Here is a 17,191-nt window from a genome sequence, read left to right on the forward strand (position 1 = left end):
CATTTTATGGCAACAACGTTCGTTTTAGCAAAACACAGCAACCAATTTTCTGAGTTGTTTTTACTTTGATCAATAATTGGGGGGCAATGAAAGGGGGTAAGTAGTTTGGTAAACTCTTATTCCTTTGTTGGAAATGCACTCAAGTTCAACATGAGCAAAATTGAAAGTATTTTGTTTAATTGTCCCAACTGAACATTTGAACTATTTTTTTTCCCTCACAGGTACAAGCTAAAAGTTCCAGCAAATTAATTAAACGGGGTTGAATCGGCGCTTCTACTTTCCGCAGAGTATCTGGACTTCTACTAAGTATAGTTTGTGTACTTTTTGCCATCTGTGTGTGTGTGTGTATTTATATTTAGATGGACCAGGCTGGTATGATTTGCCAATGACTGGGAACAAAGCCCAGTGGGTCAGGTTTTAATGACACCATGTGGACCGGGTCACCTCAAGGCTGTATCCTTTCACCTTTAAACACATTTGATAAGATCTCAACTTTCATAAAATCTGTGATTCATACCACTCACAAGATGAGTCATAAAGAGAGGAAAGAAATGAAATGGACTAGCAGCGCCTTCGATGAGATAAAGGTCATAAGTTTCACTTTTTTTTCCCCCCACTTGCTCAGTACAAAGCAAGTAAGGCTCCAGACTTTGTGTGGTCCCAGAAAAAAAGGAGAAAAATCACAAATAGAGAAAAAAAAGGAAAAAAATCTGTACAGAATTACGAAAATGCAAGGTCTGTATTACAACTTAAAACTGTAGTTTTAAGTTGTAATATCAGCAGTCGCCTCTAAATGGCACAAGTGTCTATGTTGCACTTCCACTGGGTCTTCTACTGCCCTATACTGTACTATACTGCAAGTAGCCGATTTATTTTTTTGTTTTTTGTTGCTGATTTGGAACGATATGCAGGACAAACACAGTACAGCAATAATATCAAAATTTTGAGTGCGAAAAAAAATACTTTGTTGGTTTCTGGGTCAGCAGTTTGTGCCGCCCTTGAATGGTATTTTTTTTAACAAGAGAGCCCTTTGGACTAGGAAAAAAAACACATTATGTGGTTATTTCTGATTTATTTTTATTACCCGTCGTTGTTTAGGTTAGGATGAAAACTTGGCACAAGACCACGGCGGACAGCTGCCTCTCTCGCTCAAACAGCTCACCAGAGCAAGCACTATTTAAAGAAAAAAAAAAAAAGAAAAAAAAGTTTTGGATCCCATTCTGTGCAGTAAATGTATCATAGCCAAACTTGTACTCTCAAGTGTATTGCGATGACAATGGGGAGTCTTGTGTTGTGTGTAACGTTTCCTTGTTATGGGGATCAACACAAGAGGGCCCCTCTTATCCTTGTTTGGGTTGGGAGGAGGGCGCGGACTCACAAGCTGGGGGGGTGGGGGGGGGCGGCGGCTATGTGGGTGGGGGGTGGGGTTGTACAAAGTGGGATGGGAACTTCAAAACGCGCTCGAGACTCTCGCGCGTTCCCGCGTAGCCAATGGGCGCTCGCTTAGCCAGACTCTGCCCGCCATACAAATAAGCGGGGCCTCACTTTTTATGAACCCACTTTTAAGGTCTTTGTGCCGTGGCGAGATCCTCCGCGGTGATTAAGTAAACTGCACGCCTAGAGTTGCAAAACGTCCAGAAACTTTTCCCGGGCTTTTTTTTTCTGAAGGAAAAACTTTTTTTTGTGGTGGGAGGGGGGATTGGGGGAATTTTTTTTTTTTGGTTGACGTCTCCACCTGCGAGCATGACGAGGAGGTCGTGCGCGATCTACGCGGTGGGCGTCATTAGCGCCATCCTGCTCATCGTGGGCATCGGCCTGACCGCCTCCCAGGCTTTCCGCAAGCTGATGTACAACCGTCTCAAGAAGGTATACAAAACAAGCGTCCACTTTTTTCCCCCTCTCTCGTGTGTGTGTGTGTGTGTGCGTGTGTTTTGCATGAGGTACTTTACCACGCTGCCCTGCATTTATTTCCGCTATGCTATTTATGTCCGCTATGCGGATGACAGTTGACGGTTGACAAGTGAGGTGACTGTGTTCCGGCAGAGAGCAATCATCAGATCCATGCACTTCTGTAAAAAAAAAAAAATATATATATATATAGATACTGTATATATCAAGCACTTAAAGACTCTTAGAAAATGTTGCTTGAAGCCACGTTGTAGAATTATGACTTCTGTTAAATATTTGAACTGTATGGCGTTTGCTGTGCTTAAATATCCATCCATCCCTGCTATCTTCGGGCATAGGAGGGGTACACCGTGCACTGGCCGCCAGCCAATCACAGTGTACACATAGAGGAACAACTATTCGCGCTCACAATCACGCTTAGGGACAATTAAGGAGTGCCCAATCAACCTCCCATGCATGTTTTTGGAATGTGGGAGGAAACTGGAGGACCCGGAGAAAACCGACGCAGGCACAGGAGAGAGAACATGCAAATTGCACACAGTGAGGCCAAAGCGGGAATAGAACCCTGCACCTCTGCACTGTGAGGCCGCCGTGCTAACCGTTGGTTCACCGTGCCGCCAGGTATAAAAAGTCATTTTCTGGTATTGAAAAAACGGTTTTTATTTTTTGGGCATTTGAGAACTGTTCTCATTAGGCGTAAACAGCAGAATGAAACAAAAAGCGAAATAGAAGCAAACACAAAAAAGATACATGGCAAAATGTGCATATTTGTTTTTTCACTCACAGTAAATATAAAATTATTGCAAAAAATAAACTGAAAAAAAGATGCCATTTTTGCCAAGCGCGTCTGTTTATGGGCTTATTCGTTACAGATGTCTTTATTTTGGCTTGGGATAAATACAGTTCACGATATCTTGAATTCAAGATGGTTTAAGTGCGGCTTCTTAAATATCTGCACGTGGAACTATGACTGGTCTAAATGACCTTGCAGAAATCTCAAACTGGGAGTTCCAGATGTCTGTTGCAATTCTGTTGCAAATTTTTGCAAGTCTCCAGCGTATCTCTATCACTATCTTTAAGGAGAAAAACCCCATTCATTCGAATGACAAAAGTGATGTCAGGTCAAGCTGCCCCCCCCCCCAAAAAAAACAAAAAAACAAACAAAACAAAAAAAGCACAGACAATTGAAAATTCTACTTAAAGTGTATTTTGTTGTACGAACGACCGAACTAGTTTTCCTATAAAAAAAAAAAAAATTTTTTTTTTAAAAAAGCACCAAATTGCTGGGAATATTTTCCATGAAAAAAAAACACGTGTGAATGGTGATGAGCATATCTTGACCTATGTCGGACTGCTTTTCAAGTCCTTCATAAGCAAAAAGAGTTTTGTGAGACTTTTGTGGCCGGGTTTTTTTTTTTTTTTGCATATTGTCACTGAGAACCAAAAGAGCGCACTTGTACTTCCCAGAAAACATTATCAAAAATACACTCATCTCAAAAACACAGCAGTCATCACTTTGCAGTTGTTTTCAAGCCATTAACTAACGATGGAAATTTGAAACTCAAAGTGTGAGAGAGAAACAAAAAGAAATTAAAAGCGATGGTTCGGACAGATTATTCGCAGTTCCTTTTGCTTTATGATGACGTCCGCAGGTCAGAGAATTTGCGTGTCCAGGAATAATTTTGCAGGGGGCGGAGGGGCCACCAATGGTTTTTATTTGTGGTATTGGTGTTTTTAACACATGATATCAAAGCACGCGCAGTCAGCTGCTTCGTGCAAACTGAAAGGAAAATATTTTTTTTGCAGTGTTCTGCAATTCTCCTTCATTCATATTCTCAGAAATACCATCAAGGCGTCGATCGCAGTCACTTTGTTTGCGTCAAGGATATCCATGGGCTGGTCTGTTCTTGATGATTCCAACATAGGAAGCATCGACGTACAAAGCGGAGCACTCGCCTATCGCCGTAGCAACCTTTGTTTCATCCGATTGTTTCATATTTAAGGCAAATATCAACTATTATTATGACTGCAGTACCTTCAGACTCGTGCACAAATTTGGGTCACGGTCTGCAAAGCCCCCAGTATTAAAAACTTTGGATACTGTACGGAATGGAGAATAGAAGGCATATTATTTTCCGAAATTAGCCATGAAAGATTTAAGGTAGTTCAAGACCAAGACTTTCTGGAGGATGACATCAGGTCAAGACCAAGAGGTTGAGGACTCTAGACCAAGTCACGTCCGGGACGAAATGAGACCGAGTCAAGACCCAAAACTTGAAGAACATAAGGCAAGTCAACATTAAACAATCAATTCCACACATGGCAGAATTCTATAACTCATTCAGTACCAGCCAATTTTAGACCAAGTCTGAAAAGACGTTTAGAAACGTCTTTGGGAGTGAATGAGTTTTTTTAAAAAAATGGCGTCCAAGTGGCTACATTAGGCACGAAATCAAATTATTTGGCTAATTTCAGTCTAAATAATCAACCACTGCAGTCTTCCACCTTTCTCGTGCATCGACATTAACCCCTTACAGGGACAGCGCTCACTACAGTGGACAGCTTATCATTATTTGTGCACCAAAGGGTTAAAATGGAGGGGGGGGGGTGGAGTTGAAAAAAAAAGTGCACGTCAAAGTCACGTTTTAATTTCCTCAGGAAGTAGGCTACTTAGTTCTGTGTCCTCGGAAAGGGAGGTTTCGACCCCAAATGGTTCCTTTAATGTCCCATTAAATGGGCTCGTTACTTGTCGGTTGATTGACACATGAAAGCAAACGTTCAGATCTCAATCTTTCTACTTGAAAGAAATTCCTTGGCAAAGCATCGATTCCAATCTCATCCCCCCCCCTCCTCCTCCCCTCCCCATCAGGGGGTGATAATGGTGGAAATAGTGCAGTGGGTTGCCACTTGGACATGAATGCGGGTTGTTGCTAGGTGTTGAATATGAGGGTATGATTATGGAAATTGGTCAAGAATGTGGACCACTTTATATTGCTACTGGTACACAGATCCGGCTTAAATGCCAGGAAGGTTTTGAGTTCCAGAGGTGGACCGTGCATTTGGTACCCACGCTTAATCCGCTTTCACATCGGAAAACTATGAAACTGTCAGTCCTACACAAAAAGCCCCCCACGACAGTTACGCAAAATGAAGAGACTGCTGGGATTATACGTTTTCATACGTTTTCACGAGTGGGTTCTGACTTCAGAGCTGGTTGCCGTGACGGCTTTCAATGTTCAGAAATTTGATCCTTGGTACTAAATCCTTGGTAGGATAATGGACAATTTACAACTTCCAGACGTGATGCAAGTACAGATCAAGATCAGGGAGGTTGCCAAGTCAAAACTTTGAGGAGTTGAGACCAACGATGCGGGCTGTCAGTAACAAGTCAAGATCCGACCTGACTGTGAGGTGAGGCGGGCTGAGACCAAGACTTGAGGATTTAAGACCGCGTCCAGACCAAAACATTCAGGAGTTGCGACCAAGACAAGACAGGTTGAGACCAAGTCAAGCCCAAGACAACAGGGGGCGACAGTTTTACCTGAAGCAGGTCAAGGCCAAGTCAAAACTAAGACCGACTTCACACCAAGTCGAACCCAAGACCGGTTTAGATAGGCTAAAGCAGGGGTGTCCAAACTTTTTGCCAAGGGGGCCAGATTTTATGTGGTAAAATGTCGGGGGGCCGACCTTGGCTGACATTCTTTACATTGAACAACAATATTGTTCAGCAAATTTTAGTAAGCCAGTCTGTTTCACATTTCCATTTTTATTTGAATTTCAACAATCTTAAGAATTTCTTTTGGTTCATTTGAAACAGGTATATCACATGTAACTGTTTATTCACTTGACTTTTTCTTAAACAGAAGTCTCCTGAGCGCAAATTGATTGATTTTGAAATATAAAATGTATCACCATGACTTTTCAATAGTCACAAAACCTTTGACTCGAACAACAGGGAAATTAACATGCAATACACATATCCACAACTGCAAGGATCATTTGAAATATGACATATCAGTCAATATAAACACGGAGTGATGTCTTGTTAACTCGTGAGTGATGCCCTCTAGTGTCTAAATGCTATTACTCATTTAGTGAATGCTATTACTCATTTAGCCACTAGAGGGAAGCAGTACTCTATGAAACATCACTCACCAGTCTACGAGACCTCAGTCAATGCAACACGTGTTCCATTGCGCCCAACCTGCGGGCCAGACGGCACTGATTTTATGACGGGGGCCGAGGGCCGGATGAAATTCGACCGCGGGCCGGATTTGGCCCGCGGGCCGGACTTTGGACATGCCTGGGCTAAAGGTTTGAGACTAGATTCAGAACTGAGATAGGCAGGTCGAGAATAACTGAAGACCGTTACTTTGAGGAGTTGCGGCAGATCTGAGGCCGATCAAAGCCACATTTTTGTGCCATTTTATTTATTATTTTTCGTGGTGTACCGTAGAGATCTTCTCATGTGAAATGGGCGCCTTGGCTCATGAACGGTTGGGAGGCACTCGTCTATGGAACCCTCCGCCGCAAAATAACAGCGTCAACGTTAAACAGTCTTTATGTTCCATTGTTTCGGAGAAGATTTTAAAGAATATCCTGCGGCTGTGCGTTATTCATGCCTGTGTTTTTCCTCCCGTCTCGACATCAAAGTCGTCGCGCTACGCCTATTTGCTTATTCACCTGCTACATTTGTTTTCCATCGGGGAGTGGCGTAGATGAGAGGGCTTCTCTGTTCCTGTTTTCCTTGCGCTATTTCATGTCGCATGCTGCGAGGGCGGCCATGTTGAATAGTGCGATGAAAAACAACAACAACAAAAAAAGAGCATGAAAGGACAGCGGACCGAAAAGAGTACGCTCTGCCCTCTTCAATCCAAGGTGACAGCTTTATTGTCCTTGACCACTTTGTGAAATGTCCGTCTGAGGATGAGTAGAATGGAAAGCCAGAGGAGGAGGGCTCCCGGAACGCTGGGGATACTTTGGCCCACTCTCCCTTTTTGGGGGGGTTAATTTACATCCATACACTACTTTGAACAAAACTGACACAACTAGGCCAAACTGAGATTTCCACCTCATGTGTGGTTGAAAGACAAACTAAACCTCCACCACACCCCCCTCTTCTCTTCCTTCTCGCCTTCCCCCCCGTGTTTTGCCAATTCCTCAAAAGAACCCCGCGGTGAATCGTCGGGGATCGTTGTCCGCAAGCGTAAAAACGTTTTGGGGAGTTTTGGCTTTCGGGAGGCTGCTTCTGGAGCTCAGGCCTGAGGAATGCGGCCCAGATCATTAAGGTCGCAGTCCCGTGCAACCATTAGAACTTGGGCTTTACGAATCACATGATCTGTCAGTGACTCTCTCTCTCCCTGAGCGCCCGTAGTCAATGGCAACCGTCTGACAATGGAACTATGGCGGGGTCTCCCCTAATACCATTCATGTGCATGGCCAATGCACTTGTCAGACAGAGGAACCCCTTCGTGGTCCCCCTTAAGATGTTTTTGTTCTCTGGGCTGTTTTTGTTCGGAATACGCCATCCAGACTAAAAAATGTGCGGTCACTTTTTCTTAACTTGAAATGTTAATCACTTGAAATTCAGATCGCCGGCGCAGTCTGGAGTTACTACCGAGTTTGTCAGCTAACTGAAGGTGTCTTAACAGGAGATTGTTTTGGTGGAGGGAAGCCGCGTGTTTGAGTCATGGAAGAGGCCGCCACCTCCCGTCTACATGGAGTACTTCTTCTTCAACGTCACCAACTTGGATGAGTTCCTTGCAGGGGCCAAGCCAGTCGTCAACCAGGTCGGACCCTACACGTACAGGTGGGGTGCAAGACTTTAAAATATGAATAACTGATGCTTGATCTGAAGTGTGCTACTTGGAAGTCCCCCCAGAAAATGTGATTGTCTAGCGACAAGGACCAACCTAGAAATGGACATTTCGACTTTAGGAGTCAAGATCAAGACCGAGGCAGGTGAAGGACAAGTCTTTCAGAAGTTGAAGCCAAGTCTTGACCAAGACACAAAACCTTGAGGAGTTCGGATCCGGACAAGTCAAGAACTTTGACGAGTCCTGACCAGGTCCAGAACGAAACTCAATCTTTGAGCAGTTGAGCACAAGTCAAGAACAAGACCATGGTAGGTGAGACAGTCAAGACCGAAGGCTTTGAGGAGTTTAAACAAAAGTCCAGACAAGCTCAAGTCAGGATCAAGACTTTGATGAATTGAGACAGTGCAGACCAATACGTAGGACTTGAGACCAAGTCAAGGCCACGTTTTTTTCCCCCCAGGTATTTTTTGATGGACAAGAAGCAGGTCGAGACAAAATCAAGATAGACTGAGAATTTGAGGCCAAAACCTGCCCCGAGACGGAGGTCGGTAACGACCAAGTCGAACCATAGACTTTCAGGAGACGTTTTCTGAATAACAAGCACTCTGTCGGTTCTTTGGCTTTTAATGCGTGCCAATTGTTTAAATATCAAATCATTTTTGTGTCGTTTTGTGTCACGCAAAGAGAGTACAGGTACAAGGACAACGTGACCATGGTGAACGATGGCAAAATGGTGTCGGCATACAACACGAAAAGCTTCGTCTTCCTGAGAGACAAGTCTGTTGGCGACCCTGCGTTGGATAACATCGTCACTGTTAATATACCCGCTTGGGTAAGGAAAGATCGACGATGACAAGCCATTGGCCACCGTGTCCTCTCGGCTCAAGTCCACCTCCCTCCCTTGTAGGCGGTGATGAACAAGGCCAAAGGGAGCTTCTGGAAATCCTCGATCGTGTCCGTCTGGATGAACACGCTCAAAAGCGGATTGTTCACCACTCGCACCGTGGACGAACTGCTGTGGGGCTATGAGGACCCCCTGCTGGCCCGAATCGCTCAAATGAGTCCAGAAGTGGACACGATTTTTGGTCTTATGTACGGGGTAGGTAAAGATTTGCTTGATTTAAAAAGAGACGAAATGTATTTTTTATTATTATTTTATTTAATTTATTTTTATTCTTTGAAAAGGAAGACGAGTGGATGGAGTTTTTAAATCTGGGAGGGCTTCGTTTTTGGGTTCATTTGTTGTTAGATTTTTTTTTAAAGTATGGTAAGAGGATCTTTAAAAAAAACGACCATGAAATTGCAATATTCTGCAGGGGGAAAAAAATTAATCACAATTAGCTTCCTTCTCGAAATCGATCAGCACTACTCCAGACCCGCCCACAAAAGTCGATAATCCATCCCTGTGTAAACAAAGATCTGAAAAGTACATACACGCAGCTCTCCTTTCCCACGTGCGAGGGCATCACACCAAGTATACGGTTCATAACTGTTATTTTGAACCAACCCAAAAAGATATTTTCAGATGGGAAACAGGATACATCCACTTGAGGGAGGTGGTTTTGGTTTTTGTCTTAAGTGGGCGTCAATGGCCAATATTTGAGGAAATACAGAACATGAAGATTTGTCCTCCCTGCTCCCCAGAAAAATGGAACCAACGATGGGGAATTCATCTTTCACACCGGGGAGCAGAATTACTTGGATTACGGCCGAGTGGAAACATGGAAAGGTCAAAGGTAACGCATTCCTCCCTTACTTTGGCCAGAAGCTTTCTTGCGTCAACTTCTATCTGCTCAAAATAGATGCCGATTCTGTCTGGGTTTGTTATTTATTTATTTATTCATCTATTTTTGGGGGGTGGATGTTTGGCCTCAGCTCTTAACGCTTGTTCTTCTTTACGACCCGTATCATCAAACACTTCTCTCCAATTTTCTGGCATCGACATGACCGATGGCAACTGGTATGAAAACGGAAAACGGACGTCTCGGAAATGTTTTGCAGGCAGCTGACCTTCTGGAACTCCAATCACAGCAACACCATCGACGGGTCCGACGGAAGTGCCTTTCATCCCCTACTGAAAAAGGACGAACGCATTTATATTTTCACCCCGGACCTTTGCAGGTATTTTCATCTCGCTCGTTGTCAGTGTTTAATTGTGAGGCTTTCGTTTTTACTTCTATTGGCGCCATTATTTGTCTCCTCACAATAGTGGCTGCAGTTGCGCTACGCATCCACTAGATGAAGCTAAACTAAAGGGAATACAATACAGCTTTATTTATATCGGGCTTTCACAACCGCTGCAGCTATAAAAAAAAGCGCTTTACAAAACATTTAAAATACAATGACCAAGAAATCAGAATATTGATCCATATAGAAGGTACATCGGATTATAAACCATTGATAGTGCGGCAAATACGGTCAATGCAACGAATCCGATCAAGCGCCCAAACCAAGTTCGCGAAAGTGTTTTTATTTTTTTTCATTCACTACTATATATCCTTTATATTTATATAGGGCTTTGTTATTTAAGAAAAAATGCGATTAGGTGAGTTTTAATTTAAAAGGAAAAAAAAATGGGTGACTGGGCAACCTGTGAATATGTGTGTGTGTGTGTGGTGGGGGGGTGATATCATATTGACTATTTGACATGTTTCATAAAATGTCAATAACATTGAGGAGTTAACCCGGAGTCGTGGCAAGCTTGACCGCTGAAGTTGTGCCAATCCGTCCGCTGTATGATAGCCATCCCGTAATTTAACCTTCACCTCCAAAACTCTTTGTCGCATGTGGAAAGAATCTGTGGGCGTTTTACCTTTGGCCCAGTCCAGGCGCGTGTCGTTGACCACCCTCCCTTGTCCCACATGTTTTCAAAACACTTTCACCCACTTACTCAACTCATTGTGGCTTCACGCAGGCGACGTGTTACGGGAACTAAAGGGTATCGCTGTCGCATCCGTTTCCTATCCTTTTGACTCTTACATGAGAGGAAATGCCCCCTTTGTCCTGGCGCGGACAGATTTCACACGAGCAAAGTTTGGCTACCGATTGTGCTTTTAAAACATGTATTTAAATTGACATCTGGAAAAATGTTTTTTTTTTCGGAGGGAGTGGGGGAAGGCGTATGAATAAATAAACGACAATTCCCATTTGTAACTTTTTGGCCTTCGTACTGAAAGCTGAGCCACAAAAGCCTCGAGATGTTGATGAAGTGCAGACAGGTGCGACTTGTTCAATAGCTGGCTTGTCTTTTGGTTGCCCTGGACATAAATCACTCTCCCCACTGCGGCCGTTTCTTCCAGATACAGCAGAACCTCGCCCCCCCCCTATCCCACCAGGCAAACGTTAACCCGACTGAATGATAGGAAATGGGCCCGCGATATAAAGTCATCAATTCTAATTCATTTCTCTATAGAGTAAATTGAAAAGAGGTTTTTGTGACAACACATCAAAATATAATAATCAGCAATTAGACTGTAAAAATCCACTGGATTTATCATTACTGCCGTTTTTATGTGTTCGATTAGTATTTACAGTTTGAAATGATATTTTACAAATTTTTACAATAATGATGACATTACTACTGCCCAAGTGTCGGTGAGCGTAAGCCTATGGCGCCATGAAATTCAGGCTAGAGTTAGCCCTAGCTTACAACCGCGAGTAACTGGCCACTCCCTCTCCCCCTCCACCCCAAATATTTTTTAATTCAATTCATATTTTCGCTAAAAAAATAAGGCTTTCCAAAGTATATCATAATTTTTTTAATGCGCCAGTAAATACACACGCATGCAGCGAAGACTCTCCAACTTTGACCAACAACCCAGGCTAAACTTCTCAGACATACAAACATCAACTTTCGTATGTATGCATGTATTTTCCTTCAAGTGCAACTATCGCCTTTATTGTCACTGTATTACATACAACGAAATTTAGGTGCCACTCCTTGGTGCATTTTGGCGCCATCTTGTGGAATCTCGGAATGTAAATAGAAAATATGCAAATAGGTGAGTTTTGGAGCAAATAGGAGCATAGGTGAATTTGTCAAGAGGAAATCCGCTGCTCCGCTGTACTCACTGCTCGTCTTTTAAATCTCCTCAATGTATTTCCAAAAGGATCGTTTTCCAAATTCTCTTCTCGCAGCTATGCCTGGGGCCTTTCTTGTTTTCCACCCCTCTTGGTGTCTCTCGCAAAGGTCAAGGGAAAGGCCGTTAGAGTATTGTTGTACACTGGCAAACACTGTATGGACTCTTTTGTTCCGACTGAGAAGCATCAGGATTCCCTGGGAACTGTGCAACACACTGCGACTCTCTCAGAAGTCACCATAATAACAACCTCAATGCGTTTACCGGACTTCATCGATGGTGCTGAAAGTTGGATTTGATCTACGTGGGCTTTCTATCTTTTCATCATTTCAAATTCTCGCTTTGACAGCTGCATAAGTGGACCTGCCATGCAGTAATTCAGGCGGCTAATAAGCAGACTTTCAACTTTCTCCAGGGTGAATGTTAAAAAGCCATAAACTACCGCGGCGGTTAATGATGCCATCTATAGAGGAAGTAATAAAATCCTTTGACGCTGTTCAAAGAAAGGATTGGCATATTAAGAAGGAGGGGAGTTGTGGGGCCCCCCGGGGGGTGTTGGGCGAGCAGCAACTACAGATTCCCTGAAATGTGATCGCGAAAACCCCTGCCCTCAATGGTATCAAAGTGAAATGCGGACATCCTGCCAAATTTACAAGTCAAGAGGAACCTCACTCCTTAAATTTATTGGCTGCACAGGACCATCTACATGGATTTCGAGAAGGACGTAGAGGTGAGAGGGATCCCGGCATACCGCTACACGCCGCCGCGTTCCGTCCTGGCCAGCAAAGAAGAGAACCCGGACAACGAGGGTTTCTGCGTCACCCCGCAGCAGTGCCTGGGAACGGGCCTGCTCAAAGTCAGTCCTTGTCGGAAAGGTAAACGACCGTAGCTCAGTTTATGATCGTTTCATGCTCGGTTGCGTAAACAGAAGACGGAAATCACGCCGCGCGTCCCCGGCAACCTGGAGAATCAGATGTCAGATTGCAATTGGAGTGACTCTTACTATAATTGAAGTGAATTATAAGAAATGATAATTGCGGTGAATTGTACCATATGACATTTGTGAGAATTGTATTTACTGTATTATCCGCACAATAAGACACACCTTCAACGAATGGCCTGTTTTAAAACCGTTTTCATATATGGGGCGCACCGCATTATAATGTGCATAAAATAGAAGCTACAATAGTGGCTGCGGTTGTGTTATGCATCCACTAGATGGAGCTACGCTAAGGGGAATACAATACAATACAGCTTTATTTATGGGGAGCTTTTTCCAACCGTCTAAGGTCAGGTGTCATTTGAGTCTACAAGTAAGAATGTGTGTGCGTGTGTGTGTGTGCACTGCAGTGACCTTGGCGGTTGTCCGAGGGCTGTTGCCAAACACCGAGCAGGAAAATGCTCACCCCTGCCCCACATCATGAGCTCTTAGCCCCACCGCAGGCAGACTTATGTGCAACGCCATTTTTTGTGCGATGGCGCACGTTTCAGAATTTAGCAGTGGAGACCAGCCAAGTTAACCTCACTCAGTGTTGCGTTTCATGCTTGAAACGGCCCGGGTGGACTCCATCATCGGATCGCAATGTCTCTTGTTGACAATAAGTGGAAGGAACCGAGTGGGAGTAGCGAGATTATACATGTGGATATCACTAATTAGTTCGACATCGGCATCAACGTGCACTTCTCAACCTATTGTTTCTTTTGTGACTTCAAGTAGCTCGCTGTCCCGAGACACAAGTCCGATACAATCTTAACATTGGTAGAGTTTTGTTGTATAACAATTTTTTCTTTTAAACATATTAATTTTTTTGTGTTATGAATGCATCGACACTATTTGCGTTTCGAGTTCAAACAACAGGCGTCATTGATGCCCAAGCTAAAGTATGTCCACGGAGTACAAAATACAAAAACTGATAACATCCGCTAAATTGAGTTATTTCCCTTCTCGTTTCTCCAGGTGCTCCAGTCGTGGCCTCTTTCCCTCATTTCTATCTCGGAGATTCCAAATATGTGGCAGCGATCGAAGGAATGTCGCCCGAGAGAATTCATCACCAAACCTACCTCGACCTAAACCCGGTAGGACAAGACTAAAAATAGTCTGGCGCCCCCTGATGTAGGGTCACCCTAACTGGCACTGGTTTATTAAGTTACAAGCAGTCACTTGGACGAATTTGAGTTTTGTTACAAGATGAGGAAAACAAACAAAATTGAGCAAGTAAGATACTGTAACAGCCCCAGGAGAGCCGCGTTCGTCGATGCACTTTCAGGCTTTTATTAACAATGGGATTATTCTATTCAGTTCGTTTTAATTGTGTTTTTTTAGAGCGGGATGTTTGAATTTTTTTTTCAGAAATGCTTTACTTTAATTTAGTATTAGTTTTCTTGATATATAGCGAATATGTAAAGTGGGGGAAAAAAATATCACTAAATATTGTTTAAACTCATTTCCCAAACGACAGTTCGATCTTGTTTCTTCTCTATGGCCGTTCATAGTCACGGTCTTAGGCTATTTTTCGATTGCGAGTCGTCAGACATCTTTTCAATTTTATTTTATTTTATTTTTAAATCAACCGTTTTCGTTGGACGATACATTTCTAGCGCAGACGAGGTGGAATTGCACTACTCTGCCATCTAGCGGCGCACAGGCGACAGTGCATGCTTGAGTACCGTCATGTTTTTGTTCAGCCCTTCCATTATTTTCACGCTGCAAAAGCGATAACTGGGGGATGGCAAACTGGACTCTTTTCTTTTTACAGACCACCGGCATAATTGTACGTGCCAACAAGAGGGCGCAGATCAACATCCTAATCAATAGGATACCCACATTCGCGTAAGTGTTGTGTGTGTGTGTGTGTGTGTGTGTGTGCACTTTTATTTATTTTATTTTTTAATGTGTGGAATCACAAAATTCTTTCTACGCCATTCAGGAAAACTAAAGGCCTAAACGAAACCATCTTCCCCGTCATGTTCCTGAATGAGGTGAGAAACCTGTCAAGTCTTCTAGTACGGATGTACAGATGAATCGACGCATGTTTGGGATTGTCTCAACAGAGCGTGGTTATCGATGAGGCGTCGGCGGCGAGAGTTCACAAGCTGCTGATGATTGTTAAGGTTGTTTCCAACTTCCCGCTTATCTTTGTGGCTCTGGGCGCCATTATGCTGCTGGTCCTGACCCTCCTGCTGATACGCGAGCGAAAGCAGAAGGTGAGGAGCCGCAGCGACGTTACTTTCTGTTGGCTGCCGTGCGTTTTGTTTGTCACGTCGCCTTTTGAAAAATTAAACTTTTCTTACAGGACAGCGCAGAGGAGAACACATCTTACTCTCCGGTGAGCGAAAAGGAAAAAGAAAAAGAAGACCCTCAAAATGGAACGTACATCGGCCTGACGCCCAAGGTGGACGCGCAAGCTTGAGCAAGCCAGCAGTCAATTTTTTAATTTTTTTTTTTTTAAATCGACAAAATACACTGCAAATGACCCCGTCTGTCCATCCCACCTCACCCGCTGGAACTAATTTGTCAGAGAAAACACATTTCCTTGTTTGTTTGCAGAGTTAACGAGTCTACCAATGATAGATGAAAACGTCATGAGGTGCGATTAAAACAAACATGGTTAAAATGAGGTTGAGATTAGTTTTAGGCACAGATTTTATTTTTCTTCCGAGAGCCAAGAAAAGGATGGAAAACGAAGACCAGTTGTCAGTATTAAGCCACGTAATTACAACTAAATGTTACAAAATGTGATTCTTGTGCCTGAAAAGCATCTTTGTTTGATGACAGTATTTGGAGAGGCTCAAAATTTTTCACTGGGATAAACTTTAGACCTATTAAAAAAAAAGAAAAACTGTACATTTTGTAAAATAAGAAAGTCCTTCTCATACAGTATGTTTTTTTTGTCTTGCTGTAAATGTTCATGTAGAAAGTATCCAAATGAAGAACTTCAGGTCTGCTAGAGTGGGTCAACAGTTCGATCGGGAAAAAAAAGTGCCATTTTCTGTATCGTTGTTCTGTACAAACAGCACTGACCCAAAATGGAGGACAGAGTGGAAGTGGCATTTTCCCACTTTGAGCCGTCTGATCAAATCTGTAACCGAGCCTGGGTATGAACCCCCTTTTGCACTGTTCAAAGCATCCACGCATTCATTTTCCAAAACGCTTTTCCTCACAAGGGATGCAGTAGAGCCCAGCTGATTTGGGGCAATCGGCGGAGTCCACAAGGCCAATCGCAGTGTCACTCATAGACAAATAACCATTCGCATGCACAATCACATCCTGGGGACAATTTTGAGTGTTCCCACATTCCCAAAAACATGCTCCCATGCAAGTTTTTTGGAATGTGGAAGGAAAACAGTGTGTCCGGAAAAAACAAAACAAAACAAAACAAAACATGCAGGCACAGAGGAAGGCCGGAGCCGGAATGGAACCCTGCACCTTTGCACAAAGACAAATAGGCTCTAGGCCACCCCAAGTGCATGTTGTTATTTTGCGGCCTAAACTAATCTCGTTTTCATAAACTTCAGAGAAAACGTAATTTGTTCAGAAAAAGAGCAACATAATTGAAAAACTATACGTCTGTTTATTTGAAAATTGTCATGAGTTAAAAATAATAATAAATCACGATATTACAAGAATAAAGTCATATTTAAGGTTAAGTCGTATCACGTGAGGTCAAGTTACATCTCCACTAAGGAACAACTCCCGTGGGCGGCATTACTATGTTCAATACCACACCAGCATAGAAATGGTCGTTCAGAAAATTCTCAGTTTAAAAAATATATATTTTATTTTTTCGAGTGGTGCTCCCTTGTTTTTGTGGTAACATTTGAAGGACTGCAATGCTTTGCTAATTGGGTTTTAATTTCCAGTTATTTCCTTTTTCTAATAATTTCATAATTTAGAGTTAGGTGATTATAATAATGACGATTTATGGAGAGTGCATCCTGTAGTCCAAGTTCACAGTCGCCACATGGATTCTATCACCTCTTTTATTGTGTGTGCCCATTTACCATATTCAAAAAAACTGAACGCAAAGCACAACGCTGCCCATTTTCCAAATTAGATTGTACTTTATGATATTTTCGTTATTGTTATAACCTTGTATGTATCCTAACCATTTTTTTGGGGGGGGGGGGGGAAACGTTGACTTGTTTAGACTGTGTACACGAAATAAAAGTTTAAAAACTCAGTGCAATGTTAACTACTGCTCACCAGGTGGCAGTATGTCCCGTTGAACAGCTCCTTTGCTCAAGTTCTTGGTCTGGGTTGACCACAGAGCGAGGGGGCAGATTTAGGTCCCTGACGTCGCAAAAACTGATTCATGAAGAGATGATTTAAGCAATTATCGTTTTAGTTGTAATCCATCCCCTTAAAAACAGATCCAAAACACCTAATCC

The 17,191-nt window shown here is 43.0% G+C and overlaps 2 protein-coding genes across 3 annotated transcripts in view; one reads left to right on the forward strand and one right to left on the reverse strand.

Moving 5' to 3' along the window:
- The window catches only part of amacr (alpha-methylacyl-CoA racemase), a 35,587-nt gene that overhangs the window by 11,051 nt on the left and 7,345 nt on the right, over positions 1-17,191 (reverse strand). The window lies entirely within an intron of this gene.
- Positions 1,495-16,983, forward strand: LOC127590995 (lysosome membrane protein 2-like). Its single transcript, XM_052050727.1, has 12 exons — positions 1,495-1,866; positions 7,560-7,717; positions 8,409-8,556; positions 8,632-8,823; positions 9,369-9,460; positions 9,726-9,845; positions 12,500-12,678; positions 13,761-13,879; positions 14,560-14,633; positions 14,731-14,782; positions 14,855-15,007; positions 15,097-16,983. Exons 1-12 carry the CDS (start codon positions 1,744-1,746, stop codon positions 15,211-15,213), a joined length of 1,527 nt encoding a protein of 508 aa, XP_051906687.1. The 5' UTR covers positions 1,495-1,743; the 3' UTR covers positions 15,214-16,983.

This window comes from Hippocampus zosterae, chromosome 18, assembly GCF_025434085.1.
Source record: "Hippocampus zosterae strain Florida chromosome 18, ASM2543408v3, whole genome shotgun sequence".
NCBI lineage: Eukaryota > Metazoa > Chordata > Actinopteri > Syngnathiformes > Syngnathidae > Hippocampus > Hippocampus zosterae.

What these genes read in the sequence shown, in the direction of transcription:
- LOC127590995 (XM_052050727.1), top strand. Translation starts at nt 1,744, where the DNA reads ATGACGAGGAGGTCGTGCGCGATCTACGCGGTGGGCGTCATTAGCGCC. An exon ending in TTCACCCCGGACCTTTGCAG is followed by an intron (nt 9,846 to 12,499) that starts GTATTTTCATCT and finishes TTGGCTGCACAG; the next exon opens with GACCATCTACATGGATTTCG. An exon ending in TACGCGAGCGAAAGCAGAAG is followed by an intron (nt 15,008 to 15,096) that starts GTGAGGAGCCGC and finishes CTTTTCTTACAG; the next exon opens with GACAGCGCAGAGGAGAACAC.